Source organism: Hakea prostrata, chromosome 3 (genome assembly GCF_041222555.1).
Source record: "Hakea prostrata isolate BN-2017 chromosome 3, UWA_Hpros_2, whole genome shotgun sequence".
NCBI lineage: Eukaryota > Viridiplantae > Streptophyta > Magnoliopsida > Proteales > Proteaceae > Hakea > Hakea prostrata.
In genome coordinates, this window is record NC_142602.1 from 33,129,372 (window position 1) to 33,148,970 (window position 19,599).

Here is a 19,599-nt window from a genome sequence, read left to right on the forward strand (position 1 = left end):
CATATATCGACCGTTGCTTTCAGCTAGTATTTATAGATAGCGTTAAAGATTTTTACCCATTACACCGTTGGATCGTATCCAACACGGGTATATCACAAATTTCTCATAATGGGTATCATCTGATCAGAATTTATAATAATGGGGTAATAGTTTGATCATTAGTTTTGCTGTTTACCCCAGCTTTCTTAACTATCCGTTGCATATACTTGTACCTTTTCTTATGGGGCATTTCTGTCAAGAAGGCTTCATTCTAAAGTAAAGTTGATTGGAAACCATGGAGTGAAAAAGTGGTCACCACCTTCATCATCAAACACAAAGAAAGAAAATTATAAATCCACCTCCTCATCAACAGAAAAGGTAAAAGGTAGAGAAGAAAAAGTAGACTCCAGACCTTACAAGGCAGAACCAGATTCAAAGTTCAAAAGGAGAAGAGGAGGAAAGAGAAACATTAACAATGAATATGAAAAGCAGAGAAGCAGAGAAGAAGCATTTGGTATAGCAATGGAAGGAAGGAGGGAGAGTTCTGATTTACATCTCCTTCCATATTTTCTTCTTAAGAAACAGCTTTTTTCAAGAAACTGGAAGATATAAGTGAGATCATTTAAGGTATTTGTTTTCTAATTCATTTCTTCTCTTATCTGGTTAATTCTAGCTGCTCGGTTTCTCTGATCCCAAGAGAAAAGATGAGATAATCTTCCAAGTTCCAACTGAATTTTATCATTTTTCTATTTCTGGTAACTGTTTCTGTGCTCTCGGGATGATCAATTGCTTTATATATGATAAAATCTGAACTTCAGAAATTAATTTGCAGTTGTTGTCAAGTCCAAGATGGAAACTTAATTTGGGGTTTTGGTTTTATTCTCTTTTGTTCTCTTCAAATGTTTTGAATTAGTTGTTCTATCTTGAAATCTGTGCATCATGAAGGTTAATTAAGATTTTCTCTTCTCTCTTGTTTCTTACTAAGAATAGGAGTAGCAGCTTTTGAAAAGCTTGGAACACACCTACTTCCTTCTCCTTCCATCATATTCAAGAATTAGTCTCTGCAAAAAGGGGCTTGAAGCTCTAGGGTTAAGGTATAATTTCTTCCTTAAAATATTATCATATTCTCTTCAATTTTTTGTTTGATGTTAGTGTTTTGTCACAAGAAACTTTTGAATTCTTCTTCAGTGATTTCAATTTTAGTATACCAAAGGTAATTGAAGAATCGAATGAGTTAAGTAGCTGATCTTCTTCAATTTTCCAGGGCAAGAAACTAATGCTGCAAGCAAAATGGGAAAGAAACCAAGTTGGTTCTCCGCAATCAAGAGGGTATTTGCATCAAATTCTAAAGAGAAGTTGGATGATTTTGTAAGCTGAAATCTTATCTTTGTAGTTAAAATTGAATTGAAAATCATCTTTTAGTTCCTTCCCCCTTGTGTAAATTGATGATAAAAATGGGTTTTCTGGTGGCTTCAGGGATCAGAGAAGTTGAAAAGTCCCAAGAAAAAAAAGTGGGGGTTGGGGAGACTTAGGCATAGTGGAGATGGCAGCAATTCATTCATTCTTGGCCTCAACAGAGAGCCAAGTAGCATTGAACAAATACTCCTGGATGCTGAAAGAGAGCTACAGATAGTGCCTATAAAATTCCCAGAAGTGTCATCTGAGCAACCACCAAGGCTAGAGGCGCCGCCGCCGCCGCTGCCGCTGGCTCTCCTGCCGCCTCCGCCTCCAGTGTCCAATGAACAACATCAGAGGAAGCCATCTGATCCAATGCCTTCTAGGGCTGTTAGTAATCATCACCATAAAGAAGTCATTGGGCATAACTCAATTATCATCTCACCAACAATGAATCATCAAGTTTCAGCCATCAAGATTCAAGCAGCTTTTAGAGGGTTTATGGTGAGTAGTTCAAATCTATACTTTTCTTCCCATATAAAGCAAACAAATTAGGTGATTGATTTGATAAACAAAATCTTGCCCAGAATTGATTGTTGCTTTATTTGATTAATAGAAAGTTGCCCAGAACTGGTTGGTGCTTGATTTGATTAATAGAAGCTGTCCCAGGTGGTGATGTTGGTGGTTGAGCTTACTCACCAATATCAGTATCAACCAGGGTGGCCATGGGTCCATGGAGTTGGGTTCCGGTTTTTTCTGGTTCAACCGTGGTTTTGAGAACAATGAACCAAGTCTAACCCAGACAAGAAGACCCAACAGTTTAAGTATTGTTCTGGGCCAAACCCGGTTCAATTAATAATTGCATGAAGACTTGAAGACCCAGGTAAACTTAAGATTCACGTTTTCCCCCACCAGTGACCAGAACAAGACTTGGACCCATCAACCCAAGAATCATGAAATCCGACCAACTTCAGAGGAGATTGGTTTGATTTTGACCTCTCCAAACTAAATCAAATCTTGCCGTTTAAAATTGAATTCAATTAAATCGGTTTGATTTTGAATTGTATTTGTTTCTTCTGATTTTGTAAAACATGCTTTTGTTGGATTTTGACTGGTATCTTAAAGTGAATCAAAATCAAAATAAAAGAATGGAAACCAAACCAATTGACACCATTTGAACGTGTTTAAGCTTCAAAACATTTCACATGATGAAAACTAGTCTTCACAACAACAATGAAGTTGCAGGTAAACATGTAATTACAAGGTTACTTAAGAAAATGTTTTTGTTTTATGATTATTGCAGGCTCGGAGGAGCTTCAGAGCACTGAAAGGGCTGGTGAGACTTCAGGGAGTAATGCGTGGGCAGAGTATCAAAAGGCAAACCATGAATGCCATGAAACAGATGCAACTCCTTGTGAGGGTGCAAAATCAAATACAGTCCAGAAGGATACAAATGCTGGACACTAACAAGGGTGACAGAGAGCTTGAAAGCAACAGCTTGGCCAAGTGGAGCACCACCCTAGCATCAGTCAGTTCTCTCTCTCTCTCTCTCTCTCTCTCTCTCATTCCTTTGATCTAATGGTATTTGAGTCCAAAAAACTTATTTTTAATCCATTGCATACTAGTTTATACTTGGATGGCTACAAAGATAAGAAATAAATTGAGTTCTAGTGTAAATTCCTTTATGTGATTCGATTGCATCTCTTTGTGTTCTTTCCCTCTTAAGAGCAAGTTTTTATTTAGATTATGGGGTATTTTTGTTGATTCTCAGGCAAGACAGCAAGAAGACTGGGACGATAGCCAGCTGACAAAAGAGGAAGAAGAAGCAAGACTCCAGAGAAAGGTGGAAGCTGTAATCAAGCGAGAAAGGGCTTTAGCCTATGCATATTCAAACCAGGTATTAGGCTAGCATTACAATAGGTTTGCATTTGGCTGGGCTTTTTAAAACCCTTGTCCTTTACCCTAAATACCCTAGCTAGCCTACTCTTGGTCGATCCAGACCCCGCTAGGTCAAACTAGGTTTAACATTTAATTCTGACTCTAACCCTAAAACAATAAAATGATTAAATAGTTGATGATTTCATACTATTTCCCTAAATTTAGTAAAAGATCACCTATAAGACGGTAACTATGGGTTGGAGCAGGCCGAGCACTCAACCCTCAACTAGCCCTGTCCCTAATTTGGCACACCGTGAGCCGGTCTTGACATGCCTTTGAGGCCATAATTTTTTGCCCGAATATAATCGGGCTTTGGGTGGGTTAGGGCGGGTTTGGACTATCAAGGCCAAACTTGCCCCCCTACACCTTGCATTTTTTTAGTCCTTAACATAATACCATACATCACATATATTTATCATGCATGTAGAGTACCACAACAACAACCATAAGCCTTGTCCCAACTAAATGGGATCAGCTACATGGATTATTGCCTACCAATCAGCTCTATTTAAGGTCATACTAGATACAAAGTCTAAGCTATGCGTATCCTTTCTCATCACTTCTCTAAGGTTTTCTTAGATCTGCCCCTAGTTCTTCTAATTCATTGAGTCTGGATTATATCACTTTTTCGTACAGGAGCATTTACAGGCGTCTATTGTACGTGGCTGTGCTAGCTCAAACATTTATGCCTTCGCTGTTCTTATACTTGTCACTAAACCATCATACATATTTTAATTATGTCCACATATTTACTCGCAACACTTCTTTCCTCTATCCTTAACTCTCTAACTGATCCTTGTTCATACACGTAAGATATATGGTAAATTTAAATGGAATTGCCTTTCATATTTGTCATGCATGTATAATATAACCTTACCCTTCTAAACCTTCAACCACCCTACAAGTCTATGCATCTAAACTACATCAATGATGTTTATAATGGCTGTGATATGATGCTTGTTAACATGTATTTGACTATTTGGTGCCATAAACAGCTGTGGAAGGCAACACCAAATTCAGCAAAGGCAGCCCTTGTGGATATTAGGTCTGGTGGAGTTCCATGGTGGTGGAACTGGGTAGAAAGAGAACTTCCTGGATATCCTTCTGAAATCCATTCTTCCACAATACAATCATTCCGAGCTGATCAAATAAGCCATCAATTAACACCTCCTCGCCCCTTCCACTTCCAGACTCTTCTAACCTCCGACGACCACCATCAAGTCACAATGAAACACAACTCACACCCAGATCTTCAAAATCAGTTGTCACCACTGCTGCTACTGCTGCTACTGCTGCTAATAATAGAACAACAGCATCGGCAACAACAACAACAGCAACAACACCAGTGATGAAGCATGCAAAACCAAGGAAGACAGGTGCTGCTGCTGCTGCTGCTGCTGCCCGGATTATCACTTGATGATACGCCTTTGAGAGATGATGCTAGCCTTACAAGCTGTCCAGCATTTTCAGTTCCAAATTATATGGTTCCAACTGTTTCTGCAAAAGCAAAGGCGAGAATGGCAAACACCAACATGAAGGAGAGGGAGATGGAATTGGGTTCAAGTAATGACAGGAAAAGGCGTCTTTCATTTCCTCTATCACAAAGCATTGGGTCATTGAGGTGGAACAAGGTATTCTCAAGCAAAGATTCAAGCTCTCACAGAATGTTACAGAAGAACCATACTATGCAGTCTATGGATAATTTGAGTATGGATTCTACTCTTTCTTTGCCTGTTGGACTTGGAAACAGGAAACCATTCAAACGATTTGTGTGATCATGGTTTCATTTTTCTTTTGTATTCTTACAGTATTTTATTTTATTTTTCTTTTTTTTTTTGGGGATGGAGTGTGGAAAGAGTGCTTTAATTAAGATTTTTAGATATAATATATAGGATTTTTTAGTTCTATAGTGTGATAATAATAAATGTTATTGGATTGAAACATTTGAGAATCAATATAAGGTAATATGGGGTTTGATGTATATCGATCAGACTATATATCAGTGTATTTGATTGATGGTGTCGAATAGTGTACGAAAGAGTTAACTACGACTGCCCTTTATTTAGGCACGGGTATCCAAGATGACAAAAAAGACCGAATATAATACCAAGAGGTGGCTCAGTTGGTAAATATAAAATTTCGAGTTTAACCACAAGGTTGCTTAAAGTATTATACATTTTTTTTTTGTTGTTGCAGGTTTAAGTATTATGCATCGAATATCTATTTTGGAATACCTAAACTGTTATTTCCAATTAGTATTATTATTATTATTATTTGAAATAGGGAGCTTGTGTTAGATAAAATAGTAATTACATAAATTTACATTCTCATATAAAATTTTCCAGCTGCTCCATTTTGAATTATATTCTCCAACGGAGGAGGTAATCCACCGGGATCAAAATGAATCTCATCCTTGACGGCCATGAGTCCAGCCAAGTAGTCTCGGCTGCAAAATTACTTTTTCCGGCTGGTATCTTTTTATAGGTAGCACTAGGAGATTAATAGTTCTAATCTCCTTGAGGCTATATGTAAAATAAGTAGTCCAACCACCCTTAGTCAGAGCTATCAAATTCTTTATTATTATTTTTTAAATAACAAAACAATAAGTACTAAGTTCTATAATTAACAACTCTTCAATTCCATGAGGCCCATTCCACTGTTGATTGTAACCAATTTGATGTATTTTATCAAAACATAAGTTGGATATAATTTAAATACTTCAACAGTAATGACCAACACTTCATAAATAAGGTTAATAACTTTTATTAAATAAAAAAATAAGGTTAAGAGTTTGTATCTCCTTGGAGCTGATTTCTCCCCCATAAGATTAGTCAAGGTACACACGTAAAGTGGGCCAGACACTATGAAAAAATCAAACCGATTTTGTAAAATTTAAATCTTTGTCTGAGAAGTTCTATGGTTCTTAGTTGGCAGTATATCCATTGTCACCTAATCAATCGGTCTTGCCTTCTTCCTCTTTGTGTCCAAGACAAAGTAGAGAAAGAAAGCCAGAGCTTGAGCTATTCTCTTTTTTACCATGTTTTTTTCTCTTTTTTTTTTTTTTTAATTAAAAACCAAGAATGAGTGATGAGCAAATTTGTTGGAAGCTTTGTGGGTATTTGTATGTGTTCCTTAGTAAACGTAGCTTTCTTTCAATTGGGGAGAAAATAGAAATAAAAATGGACTTATCTCATATAAGAGTAGCCAGATTTCAATGATTGGGAACAATTATAATTGTTGATACAAAATCCTGCTTGTCCTTCCATGTCATGAATCATGCTCGTCCTTCCTTGTCACGTTCTTGCAAAACACAAGCTCGACCTTGTGTGGTCGAGGTACGTCTCAGACGAGCAAGTCAATACCAATGTGATATGATCACAACTACTCAATAGAGAATTTAAGTAATTGATCACACAAAATATGAAATCCTCCCCCTCCCCCCCTTTCATTATGTTTACCTGAGGTGTTTATATAGTGTAAGATAGTAGAGTTAAATTCGGAATATGACTCTAAGATGAGTTGTTCTAGGAAAGTAACTCTATGAAGAGTTCTTTACCTAACTTGTCTTTACATCAAGTTGATAGATGATATGAGTTTACCTTTGTCAGGTTCCCTAAACATGAAGGTCGGATACTCTTGACATTGTGGTCGGTCCTACCATGAACCGTATGGTCGAGCCATATTAAATAACAAGCCTGGTCGGATCGTGCAATCATGAGTTTAGACCGGAATGTACAGAATGACCAATTTTATTCTTAACATAAGCCCCCCAATCCATTGAGGTCGAGCACAGGGTGTTCGGCTCAAGGGATTATGTCATTCTCGTGCTCCAAATATTTGGTCCGTTCGACCATGCGTTTCATTGGAAAATGTAACGTCTTTATCATGAGTAGCCATCATTGACGCACGACTCTCAATGCACGTTTTCCAAAATCCTCGCGGGAGTTGCCACGTGTCCCTCCTGTCGCATCGCATTTACTGGTTGCTGTGAAACGTCTGGATTTTCATAGTGCTCAAACCATTGATCTGGTCAAACTGGTTGTGGTCGAGAAGAATCACCAACTTGGTCGAGCTCTTGAGCTTGCATTTGAAGTTGTTTGGTTGACCCTGTATTGGCCATGCATTATGCTAATCCTTTCATAAATCCTGTAGTCTTCTTCATTGTTTCTTTGGTTATTAAATTATCATTGATAGTCCTCCTATTTGATTGAAGATTTTGCCACTTGTCATGGTTACCTGCTCAGCATATGTAGATATATGTTCGACCCCTTCCTCCGAGCATGGTAACTACGATGCTCGTGATGCATTTGCACACTATCATAAGTATTTTTGTTTGGTCATATGTTGTGCCTGTTTGTCATCCCAACCATGTTGTTCAATAAGCGGTGTATCTGGTTCGTACTACATAATTCATGCATGCTAGTCGGCTTTGTGAAGAATCCGACCTTTGTCTTTGGAGTAATTTTCAGTGTTCATTGTTTTGGAGTTCAACCGTGTTGTTTTGACCCGACCATAACACAAGCCCCCCAGCCTCTCATGCTAGATTTTTCTTTATGTTCGGCATGGGAGACTCAATCATACTAATTTTTTGAACTTATTTGTACTCATGTGTGTTTGTCTTTTGCTTTGGATCTTTGGCCTTGTTGTTCTACGGCCCTTCTTCAAGATTATGAGTGAGCATTACTTTCTGAACATATTTGTACTCTTCCTGTTCAAATGTTGTCGTACATGTTTTTCGGGCAAGTAAACATCATGGGTGATGATGAGGGCTACATGTGTTCTATCTTCCGAGTAAGGTTAAATTCTAGGACTACTCTTGTCTAGAGGAGTCTCTTAAGGTTTTCCTTTGTGATTTCGATCAAAGGGAGTTCAATTTGGGAACTGCCTTGCTCGTGAGAAAGGGAGTTCAATTTGGGAACTGCCTTGCTCGTAGGTCCGAGCACCAAGAGTTCAATTTGGGAATTGGTCGTGCTTAATGAGCAACGATGTTCAATTTGGGAACTAGCCGTGCTCAATGAGCAACGGTGTTCAATTTGGGAACTGACCGTGCTAGTGACTCTGAGGAAGGGGGTTCAATCTCGGGAACTGCCCATGGTTATGAGTCAGGGAGTTCAATTTGGGAACTGCCCATGGTTATGAACCAGGGAGTTCAATTTGGGAATTGGCCGTGCTCGTGCTTCCGAGCAAGGGAGTTCAATCTTGGGATCTGCTTATGGTTATGAGCCAAGGAGTTAAATTTGGGAACTGACCATGGTTATGAGCCAGGGAGTTAAATTTGGGAACTGGCCGTGCTCGTGCTTCCGAGCAAGGGAGTTCAATCTTGGGAACTGCCCATGGTTATGAGCCAGGGAGTTCAATTTGGGAACTGGCCATGGTTATGAGCCAGGGAGTTCAATCTTGGGAACTGCCCATGGTTATGAGCCAAGGAGTTCAATTTGGGAACTGGCCATGGTTATGAGCCAGGGAGTTCAATTTGGGAACTGCCCATGGTTATGAGCCAGGGAGTTCAATTTGGGAACTGCCCATGGTTATGAGCCAGGGAGTTCAATTTGGGAACTGGTTGTGCTCGTGCTTCCAAGCAAGGGAGTTCAATCTTAGGTACTGCCCATGGTTATGAGCTAGGGAGTTCAATTTGGGAACTAATCGCCATGCTCGTGCTTCCGAGCAAGGGAGTTCAATCTTGGGAACTGCCCATGGTTATGAGCTAGGGAGTTCAATTTGGGAACTGGCCGTGCTCGTAGTTCGAGCACCGGGAGTTTAATTTGGGAACTGGCTGTGCTTAATGAGCAACGGGAGTTCAATTTGGGAATTGGCCGTGCTCGTGCTTCCTAGCAAGGGAGTTCAATCTTGGGAACTGCCCATGGTTATGAGCCAGGGAGTTCAATTTGAGTTTTCTTTTTGGAGTTTCGTCAAGACTTTTGTCAGACTTCTGGAAAAAAATCTGCATTTCTATTTGAAAAGGTTGAATGTAACAAAACTTGAAAAAATTAATGTAGAATGCTCATAACAAAAATTCTGAAAGATACAAAATTTGGAAGAAGATCCCTCTTTTTATGTAATTGGCTACTAATAACATCTCCTGAGGTTGCTTGTATGCCACGTTGGAGGAATTGTTTGATCACGTAACTTGTAAGCACTGAGGGCTACTTGTTGTATTACAACGTAAGGACCTTCGTAGTTGTGAGCTTAGTAAATAGGAGGTCATTCGTTACTCCTTCGTTTTTCTTTGATTGATTTCTATTTAGATTCTGACCTCTCTCCTTAACTGGGGATCTGGCTCTTTTTCTTCCTTCCATTGGTGTTTGGTAAGGTTTTTGGTTTGATTGGACATACTTCTTCAATTGTCCCTAAGATATTAGTTTTTCAATTTCATCTTTCAGTTGCCTGCAATCATCAGTCCGATGTCCATGATCTTTATGATATTCGCAATATCGGCTTATGTCACGCTCCTCTGGTTGAGAATATAATTTGCTAGGTCTTTGAAGTATTCCTTGACTCTTGATTTGCATCAATATTCGGACCTTCTTAATTTGAGAGAAGTATATTCTCCCTCTGGCTACTTCATCACTTCTAGTCGAAAACCTGCTCGTGATGAGTCACAACGACCACTGGTATCAGGTCGACCGTTGTTGGTTGACTCTTTCTTCCTCAACTCTAAAGTTTCTGAGATTTCCGCTTGCCTGTTACATTGCTCGAGTAACTCGGCGTACGTTCCGGGCATGTTCAGCAGTAAGCGCTCAAGCAGTCCTTCATGAGTGAGCCCTTGATATAGAGCATGAAAAACTATCTTCTCATCTAGGTTCTCGATTCGAATGGTCGAATTGCTGAATCTTTGAAGATAACTTCTGATCGATTCAGTTCGACCTTGCTTGATGGAGAACAAGGTATCTTCTCTTCTTTTAGCACTGATTCCGCTTTGAAAACGTGACAAAACAAATTAATATGCATGCATGTTTCTAAACTCTAACAAATGTAGTCTCTATGGTGGAAAACACGTTAAATTACAACACCAGCTTCCTCTAAGAAGGTCTCGTTACTCTAATCCCTCACGGAATGGTTACCTTTGTTGGGATCTACAATAAAGGTGTTCAATCACATCATACCATGGTTGGAGTTTTGGTCACCGCTCTGTCACCACACCATTGGCAATGAGTAATGATGCGTGTCAAGGATAAGTCAAACCCAATGTAAGGTCAACTATGTCTCATGCTACATGTGGTCCGGTTACCTTCTCTCATGCCTAGTGCCCTATTGGTGCGCATATCCTTCTCATCTAGGGATGTTGTTCCCCAAGGAAATTACACATCGTATTGAACTAACATCCCATTGTCCACATATACATAGGCGGACTCCCTCGTGGCTTCCCATGGAAATCACAGATCGTGTTGAAAGTACCACCAGCCCAACACTATGCATATGCAACCTTCCCAATTGCATGATGACGGTGGGCCTATGCCTCCCCACACAAATCATGCATCACGTTGGATAACAGCAAGACCTAGCCACTACCAATCATGAGTCACACGCAACTTTAATAGTCATGCCGAATGGGTAATAGCATTCATCACGGTTTACTAACCAATGCATCTAGACACATACTGACCATGCACCTAGTGAGTCTAAGTGAATGCATAGGCACCAGGGGTAATGGGTGGACCCACAACCCCGGGTTACTATATATGTACATAGGTAATACGTGATAGGATCATATAGTAGGGGTGCAACCGAATGGAGGCATAGGCATGCATAGGGGATTTCCACTCTTTCCTTCGATGGAAAGAAAAGCAAAGAGGTTTGATATGTGACTTAAGAGATATGGATAGCTTTAGAAATTTTCTAAACACTTTGTAACTTGTTTGATATTAGAACCCATGGGGCAAGATAGCTAGTCAAGCAACGGAAGGGTCAAGCCAATGTAAAAATCAGATTAGACGAGTTGTTAGCCTATGACGCATGAGATAGGTTCTTTGGCAATGTGGTAGTGAATGTAGAAGTTGCTTTGGGCTCAGACCATAGTACTTGGTTTGGTGATCTTGTTGGACACTCTCCCTTAAGGACCCAGACCCTTTAGATTCAAAGTGATGTGGCTGTCCCATGATCAGTGCTCAATCATGGTTTAAAAAGTTTGGCCGATCTCTTCTTTGCGCTTGGCAGATTAGTTTTACAACAAAAAACTAGGAATTGTAAGCAAGTTTTGGTAGACTGAAACAAAAGAGTGCTTAGGTCTGTATATAAAATAATTGAAGAGCTATTGAAGAAACTTAAAATATTGTAAGAACCCCCACCCAGAAACAAATCACAGCAGAGAAAAAGAAATACAAGACTAGCTCAAAACAACTTTAGAAAAGGAAGAATTGTATTGGCTACAACAACCTAAATAGCACTGGACTAGGGAAGGGGATAAAAATACAAAATACTTTCATGCTTGTACTTTACAAAGGAGACAGAGGAACAAAATCTTAGCTATTAAAAAGCTTGATGGCTCTAGGTCTCAAACTGAAAGTGAAGTGAAAAATCTCCTCCAAGAACAGTACAATAGAATTTTTAACTCATAAAGGGAGTAGATGATGAAACCCTTCAACTTGCCCTTGCAACTATCTCACCATCTATACCTCAGGAGATCAATGAATTTTTATGTACTCAACCAACGGTAGAGGAGATAAAGGCTGCTATGTAGGCAATGGCTACCCTAAAATCCCCTAGTCCCAAAGGGTTGCCTCCAATTTTCTTCCACAAAATCTGGCACTTGGTAAGTGTTGATGTTTGTAGTGTTGATTATGACTTTTTCTCCACTAGCATCATGCCTCTCACCTCAAATGTCACCTACAATTGTCTCATCCCCAAGGTTGATCAACTTGAATAGGTGGATCAATTCAGACCAATCAACCTCTCTAGTGTGACCAGTAAATTGTCACCAAGATGCTAGCTACTTAGATTAAAGCTCCACCAAGACAATGTCATCTCACCCAACCAATCAACCTTCATCCCACAGAGACCCATCTCAAACAATGTCTCATGGCCCATGAAGCTTTTCATTACATTAGAAAGAAGAAAGTGCAAAAGAAATTCACGGATGAAATGGAATTTCATTGAGAAAGTTGTGTTGACATATGGTCTGTTAGAGCACTAGGTGTGGATGATCATGTTTTGTATATGTTCTATGCGATACAATATGATGGTAAATGGAATCTCCCAACCCTCCATTGAACCCTCCAGGGCATTGGGCAAGGAGACCCCCTCTCACCAGCAATCGTTAGATTATGTTCACAAGCTCTTACTTCAATCCTCATTGAAGTAGAAAGACAAGGGTTTATTCATGGAATTAAGGTTAGAAACAGAGCCTCTCCTCTCTCCCATATCCTATTTGCCGATGGCGATCTTCTGTTTGCTAAGGTGGGTTTTCAAGAAACCCACAACCTCAAGCCTCTTTAGACTACTACTGTCAAGCTAGTGGGAAAAGCACAAACCTTCGGAAGTCATGCATTACTTTCAATCATAACACCCTCTAAGTTAAGAGATGGTTCTCTCGGATCCTAAAGTCCCTTATGGTGATGGACCTAGGAAATATTTTGGTCTTCCAGTAGAGTTCGGGGTCTCAAAAGAAGAGGTCTTCAAAGAAGTAGAATGGAGGAGTAAACTTCTTTCCTATGCTGAAAAGAATTGTTAATTAAATTTGTGGCACTAACAGTTTACAACCATGCAGCATCTTATTTTACTCCTATGAGGCCTTGTGTTCTCCCTGCTCTTAGCTTACCAAAAAAAATACTATAATGACAACTTTAAAATGATCACTTCTCCACGTGGGAGGCTGCCTTGGCCAATCATATGGGGAATTTATTTACAATTACTATGTTCTCACTGACAGAGATCAACAAATTAAAAGAATCAAATCAAGAGGATATCTGCTTCAAATGACTTTTTTTTTTAATATCTAATTATGAAACATTTACAACCATTTTCAACTACAATAAAGAATTGATTTTCGTCAGAAGCTGCAGCGAGACCTACACAAAAACATTGCCCATCATCGGCTTCTGCACATTTTGAACCCATCTATAATAGACAGAGAAGATCACTGTACATCCTAGATCCTTCTAAGCGAAAAGAACACATATTGACAACCATTAAGATATCAAACTGGACCAGCCCACGCAACAGAAACTCAGCAATGGTAACAAGTTCCTCATATGGTGGCAGGAAATAAGATCAGAACTTGAGGTTAAAGATCCACAGATCCTTCTCTGCTTTGAGGTAACATGCTATCGGCAGGATAGATTCGCCCAAAAACTTCAGCTGCTGCACGGGTGGAAGCTACTTGGCGCGGAATTCATGCCTAAAAATTGTCAGATTTTGGGTGAACTTATCCCTGTTCTTGGAATCCAAGCTACGAGTAATGTCTGCCATTAATTTATCAAAACATAGGGCAAGGCGCTGCTGCTGATTCGCTGGCTGCAAACAAATAGAAATGAGCCCCATGTAAGGCACATAAATCAAACAGAAAAAGAGAGTTTGTAACATCAATTTCAAACAGAAGGTTCTAATATCAGAAAAATAAATTCCTAAATCATGAATGACAAGCTTCTGTTGGATGGACTAAATGTCATTGCCCTAATGTTCTGGGAATAATAGTGCTGAGACTGGCCGTATATCTTAGTTTCTCGGCGGTAATATTTTATTCATCGTCTTTCACTTCTTGGCTTTGCTTTTGCATTGAAATTACATTCAAAGCTTTTCTCCCTATTACAATATCCATTATGATGACCTTGAGGGTGTAAACATGAATCTCATTAATGTGTATCCTCTTCCGTGATCTTCCAATACATGGCCCCGTTTTGTCTTTTCAATACAACTCAGTCATATTTTTGTGCCTGGTTACCAATTTCTTACGCACAACGAAAAATCCAGTAATCATAGCCTGTGGTCCTGATTTAAAGTGTTTTCAGGCTGGACGAATTGTATGCATTTCTCACATGGGAGAGAGTTATTGACGCCCACGTGAGAGAGGAACTCACTAATTCTAAACCGATACTATTTTATGCCAATAAGATCTACAATTGGAAGATCTATATGGCCATTGACCTAGATAAAGCCTACAACAAAATCCCAAGAGAGTTAACCTAATATATACTAGAGAGAGAAAGGTATCATGTAAATATTTAGGCATAATGAAAGATATGTATCATTTTGTGATGACTAGCATTAAGTGTGGGGGTCAAGGTAATGAATTTCCAATTATAGTTAAGTTATATTAAGACATTAAGAATCAAACTTCAGGACCTAATTTACATTGATGATTTAACCTGAGACACATGATGAGGTCCCTTAACATGCTTTTTGCTCATGATATTGTTTTGGAAGACGTAACAAGTAGAGATTATGCCATGTTGGAGTCATCAATATCAACCTTGGAATCATAGAGTACCAAGTAGAATAATGACACAGTACATGGTATATAACTTGACCCACACATGAACAGCTAACAAGGTGGTGAATAGTAATCAGAGAATATTCCAAAATTTGATTAGGGTAGAGAAAATTCCAAATGAAGCGGTAGCCGTGTCCAGAGTTGCTGCATGATCAGCATTCCTTTAAAGCTTAAAGGAAAATTTTATATGACTTGTCATATGATGTATGAACCGAATGTTGGGCAGTTAAGAAGTATCATATGGATAAACTGTGTACTAGAGATAAATTTTAAGCTTTCTCATTTGGTCTTCATATTGAAAAGATAAAACAGGTGGAATCCCCCTATGTATTGGAGATGGTTAGTGTGCAAGATATATGTATCCCATGACATTTCCAGCAAGAGTGGTTTCACTTCCCTCAATGTTTAGATTCTCACTTCCATTTCTTACAGAAAAGTAAATGGGGGTTGGAGGCGTATACTCAAAAAAGAAGTAATTCACACCTTGTTGTGCACTTAATATTTAGGAGTCAGCTAATAGATCAAGATCAAGATTTAGATTTAGAGCCAATGTCTTGTTCCAGACTGAAGATGGGGTGAAAAGTCTGATCAATTCATTTTCTACTGTTTGGCCTGGGTATGGATTTTTCCTCTGTATTCTGCATCCTTTTTTTCTCGAAAGACACCCTTTCGCTGACCTATGAAGATGTTGAGATGGATGTCTGGCAAAACTGGAAGGATAATCATATTAGAGCACTAGTTTGGAGTGGCCTCCAACCCCCGCCCCCCCCCCCTTTTTTTTTTTCTTTTTCCTGGTAGAAGTTATTTGACCCAGTTGAGGCAACACGACCATGTCCAATGGAAGCCTTGGGATATCTCCAATACAAGACAATGGTTTTCTCCAGATCGGATGACCTAAAGAATCAAGGGAAGGTGTACAATAATCCTAGGAGAATAGTGAGCAAAAAGACATTCATAGCTTAGGCCTTGTATCTTGTATGACTTCATATAAAGCTGATTGGAAAATAAGAATCCACATAATTGCCCATTTAGTTGTGATAACTGATAAGTCTATATTGTTGTTGTACAGTACTGAAATTGCACTTAATTAGCAGTTGCAGTTGATTAGCCATAACTTTCACGATGAATACTGGACAAGGATCTTGCCTTGTATCCAAATTATCACATAACCAGGTTAGACCAGGCCCCAGAGGGCCAGGCTCCAGTTTCAAAAATTTCTGAGTTGGATAGACAAAAAACTTGATAAAGAAAAATACAATGGAGATTCAAGCATGAAAAACTTACTTGCGTAGCTGAAATTTTTGCCTTCAAATCGGTGAATATCTGCAGATCAAATCATGATTTTTCAAGTCAAAATGCCAGCACATGGAGAAAGCAGCACTAGTTCAGAGATGCAACCAAATGCATAATTTTTTCACGCCCACAATAAATTCAGTTGATATGGGTTGTTGCATACAGTCAATATGCTAAAGATAGCATCCAAAAGAAGGTATGCGTTAACAGAAATCACTGATAATATAGCCGTCGACATGAAAGGAGGACTTCATCCAAAGAAAAAGAAAGAAAAGATGAGGGCATGGGCGATGACCAAGGTCCCTGGGAACGAAAACCACATATATCTCAATACTGACCCAGAGAATTTGCATCAGTAAACCTGTGTTAGAAGATAGAGAAACCTAAAGCATGTACTGTGGTAACAAAAGACCTACTAGAGTCCAATCTACAAGAAGCCCATTGTGGAGAACGGTATTACCCAAGAAAAGAATTAACAAGACAATGAAGAGATATAATAGGTATCTGTTAGTGGTTCTTTAATTCTGTTACTAAACATTTCAGATGAGCACAAGTCATGAGAGAAAAAAGAAGAGATAAGCGAGTCTTAAAAGTATAGATAAGCATTAACCATTGATCTCATATGTATCTATTTTGACCCTCACAGATATTATATAGAACAATATGATTCACGTATAAAGCTGTAACTAACCAATACTTTAAGGTAAGCATTAACCATTGATCTCATATGTATCTATTTTGACCCTCACAGATATTATATAGAACAATATGATTCACGTATAAAGCTGTAACTAACCAATACTTTAAGATAAGCATTAACCATTGATCTCATATGTATCTATTTTGACCCTCACTGATATTATATAGAACAATATGATTCACGTATAAAGCTGTAACTAGCCAATACAATAATGATATGAAGGAACACAATTAGTACACATGGTGTCAAAACATAGAATTCCATTTCTTTTATAAAGAAACTTAAACAGGCTTTTGCCAAGAATCAAGGACTCAATGGTTCCATCAATCACACATAATTGATATAAGGGCAACTGAGAAATATGTACTACACCTCATTAAATCCACAAGTTAGTATGCAACAAAAATCACTTTTTTTCCCCCAGAATCTTAGGGTTTCTTTTTCTTGCGTTTTCCTACTATATAAAAAAATAATAAAATAATAAAAAGAACTGAAAACTTGATGGGATATTTATGCATATATCTATCAGTTTTTTGGCCCCAAAACCATGTGATGAAATTCGTGGAGGAAAATACCAATCTTTAAAAATATTATTCTAGTGTGAATGATATCTACATGTTTGTCTTGCATCCATGGTCTTCAAAGTTCTTTTTTCTTTTTCTCTTCTTTCTTTCTTTCTTTCTTTCTTTCTTCTTCTTCTTCTTCTTCTTCTTTTTTTTTTTTTTTTTTTTTTTTTTGGGTTTCCAATTTCAAGAAATTATAAGTAGATTTTCAGAACTCTTTTCCTTTATTTTAACATAACATTTTAAATAAACACATTGGGAGCTATCATTTTATGTTCTTAAATTATTTGTAAATGTTCATTTGTTCCAAATCCTTCAAATGTTTATATATTTATCGGAAAGAAAAAATGCATATAACAAGGATTATTTTCCTTCACATAATATGAATAAACTCTTTTCTTAAGCTTTCTATGAGATTTAGATGAACTTGTGGAATTTTAAGAGGAAGTGTAAGATGCTGGTCAAGTCCTAGGAAGCAGGTCCTAGTCAATGTCTCTCTACCTTCATCTTCTTCTCTTTCCTTCCGATGTTAACCAATACATCTATTTGATCCCTTAAATAACTGGTAGTTTCGCATTCAAGCAAGCTCTTATGCATACGACCCATGATTGGTGTATGGACGTTTTAAGGCCTATACCCATGGATGGAACTTTTAACCAAACTCGGCCGGGGAAGACCTATGTGGGGCACCTTTCAGGTGTGGGATGCTCGTTTAACCTCTGTATTCATCTTGTTCCTTATTTACTTGGGTGCACTGCGTTTTCAAAAGCGGCGGTTCATCAACTGGAGGAGTAGTTGCTGAGTTGACAGGGGAGTCCATAATCACATCAAATCTATTTCAAAAAAGAAGTTACGCGCATTGTTGGAGAAGGGGGGATTCTCGTTCAATAGACAGATCACCTCGAAGCATTTCCCCCAAAACCTTCTCTCCTCAACCGGGCTTCCCGGAAACATCCTTTCCACGCCTGTAAGCAGAATGATTTTGAAGCCCGCCCAGCTCTATCAGCAGGCCCCTTCTTTTGCAATACTTAATAAGGTCTCTCATGGCTGCATGGCTTTAAAGACCATTGGTGGTATGTTTGACTTTTAATCTGTTGAACTACATTCTATTTTATATACCCCCTTACACACCTAAACTGATTTGATCTCCTCCTTATTTAGCAATCCTAATCCCCTGTTCCCATTTATTCTGCAAGTTAGTTGTTATGTCTCTGCTGTTACTAATTCTGAAATACAGTTTTTAGTAAGTTACTATTTTGGTAATTGCTGGATATAATAAAACTTCATGGTTTGACAGATAGCAATTCTGAAACTTTCATCACTTTTCCTAGGCCACTCAACCAGACTTCAGCCCACATCATATACTTCCCAACCAGGTTGCTTAAATTCCTTAATCAAGCAAAACTTGACCATCGGTTTTGATAATGTTGCTGGCTTCCAATCCCTAGCACTTTGGTGATTGTTTACCATCTCTAAGGCTGTAGAAACCTACTAAATTTCCCACTTGATATAGCAACTAGATGTACACACATGATACCATAGCAATAATACAGTGTGGACTTGCTGAATTTAAGTATCATCAACATAAATAAAACTCCAAAACTAACAGACTGACATTTGATAGCCTAGATAGGACATTTTACTTCACGATACAAAAAAGAACAGAGGAAAGTATAGCATGATCTAAGACAGCTCAGACTGAATGATGTAAACAGGTAAGACAATTAAAAATCCAAATAACATAATGGGTGAGTATGGTCCTCAACAGCAACAGAGAATGTTAATGCTTTAAGCAACAATTGATGCATGAAACATCATGCACAAACATATCTCCAGGTTCTGAAAATAAACAATGAGAAAACTAGAGACTAACAAATATTTTAAAGACTCCAACCTGTTCACTTATAAGTATCAAACTCAGCATTGGTCTACTGAGACTCCACTGATTGCTGCAGTCCTCAAATAATACGATCTCAAAAAGAGTTCTCAGTATCTGCTGAAATGATAGGAATATTAATATTAAATTGTGTATCAACTGAAACATATCTATTTAAGCATAAGATAATAGGATATAAAGCCAAAAAGTCACAAGGAATCACATCAATAGCGTTGCTCTAGATGTTGCAAGACATCATGAGATACAATTTATATATTGAAATCATTTGAAAAAAAAGGGAAATGGGTACGGAGATGACATTAGTAAATAAAAAATGAATCAAGTGGCTCAAGGGAACATATCTCTACCTATAAGGGCCAGGCTTCAACAGCAATGGATTTGACTTCAAGTTTAAAAAAGCCAGGCTTAG

General features: G+C 38.4%; 1 protein-coding gene and 1 pseudogene across 8 annotated transcripts in view; one reads left to right on the forward strand and one right to left on the reverse strand.

The window, feature by feature from the left end:
- The first annotated feature begins 289 nt into the window (after window positions 1-289).
- On the forward strand, window positions 290-5,307 carry LOC149022130 (protein IQ-DOMAIN 13-like; annotated as a pseudogene). Its single transcript, XR_016172402.1, has 7 exons — window positions 290-606; window positions 965-1,073; window positions 1,244-1,347; window positions 1,456-1,878; window positions 2,678-2,902; window positions 3,146-3,271; window positions 4,308-5,307. The product of XR_016172402.1 is annotated as a protein IQ-DOMAIN 13-like (transcript).
- A 7,911-nt stretch (window positions 5,308-13,218) lies between these two features.
- LOC149022131 (ARM repeat superfamily protein) overlaps window positions 13,219-19,599 on the reverse strand; it is a 61,594-nt gene continuing 55,213 nt past the window's right edge. For 5 of the 7 annotated variants that reach the window (XM_089150301.1, XM_089150300.1, XM_089150303.1 and 2 more), the window contains 3 exons: window positions 19,188-19,289; window positions 16,022-16,060; window positions 13,219-13,761 (listed from right to left, as the gene is read on the reverse strand). In XM_089150301.1, the coding sequence (XP_089006427.1) occupies window positions 13,624-13,761; window positions 16,022-16,060; window positions 19,188-19,289 (279 nt within the window). In that variant the 3' untranslated portion in view covers window positions 13,219-13,623. The remainder of the gene's footprint in view (window positions 13,762-16,021; window positions 16,061-19,187; window positions 19,290-19,599) is intronic. The other 2 variants (XM_089150304.1, XM_089150302.1) reach the window with 1 other exon arrangement.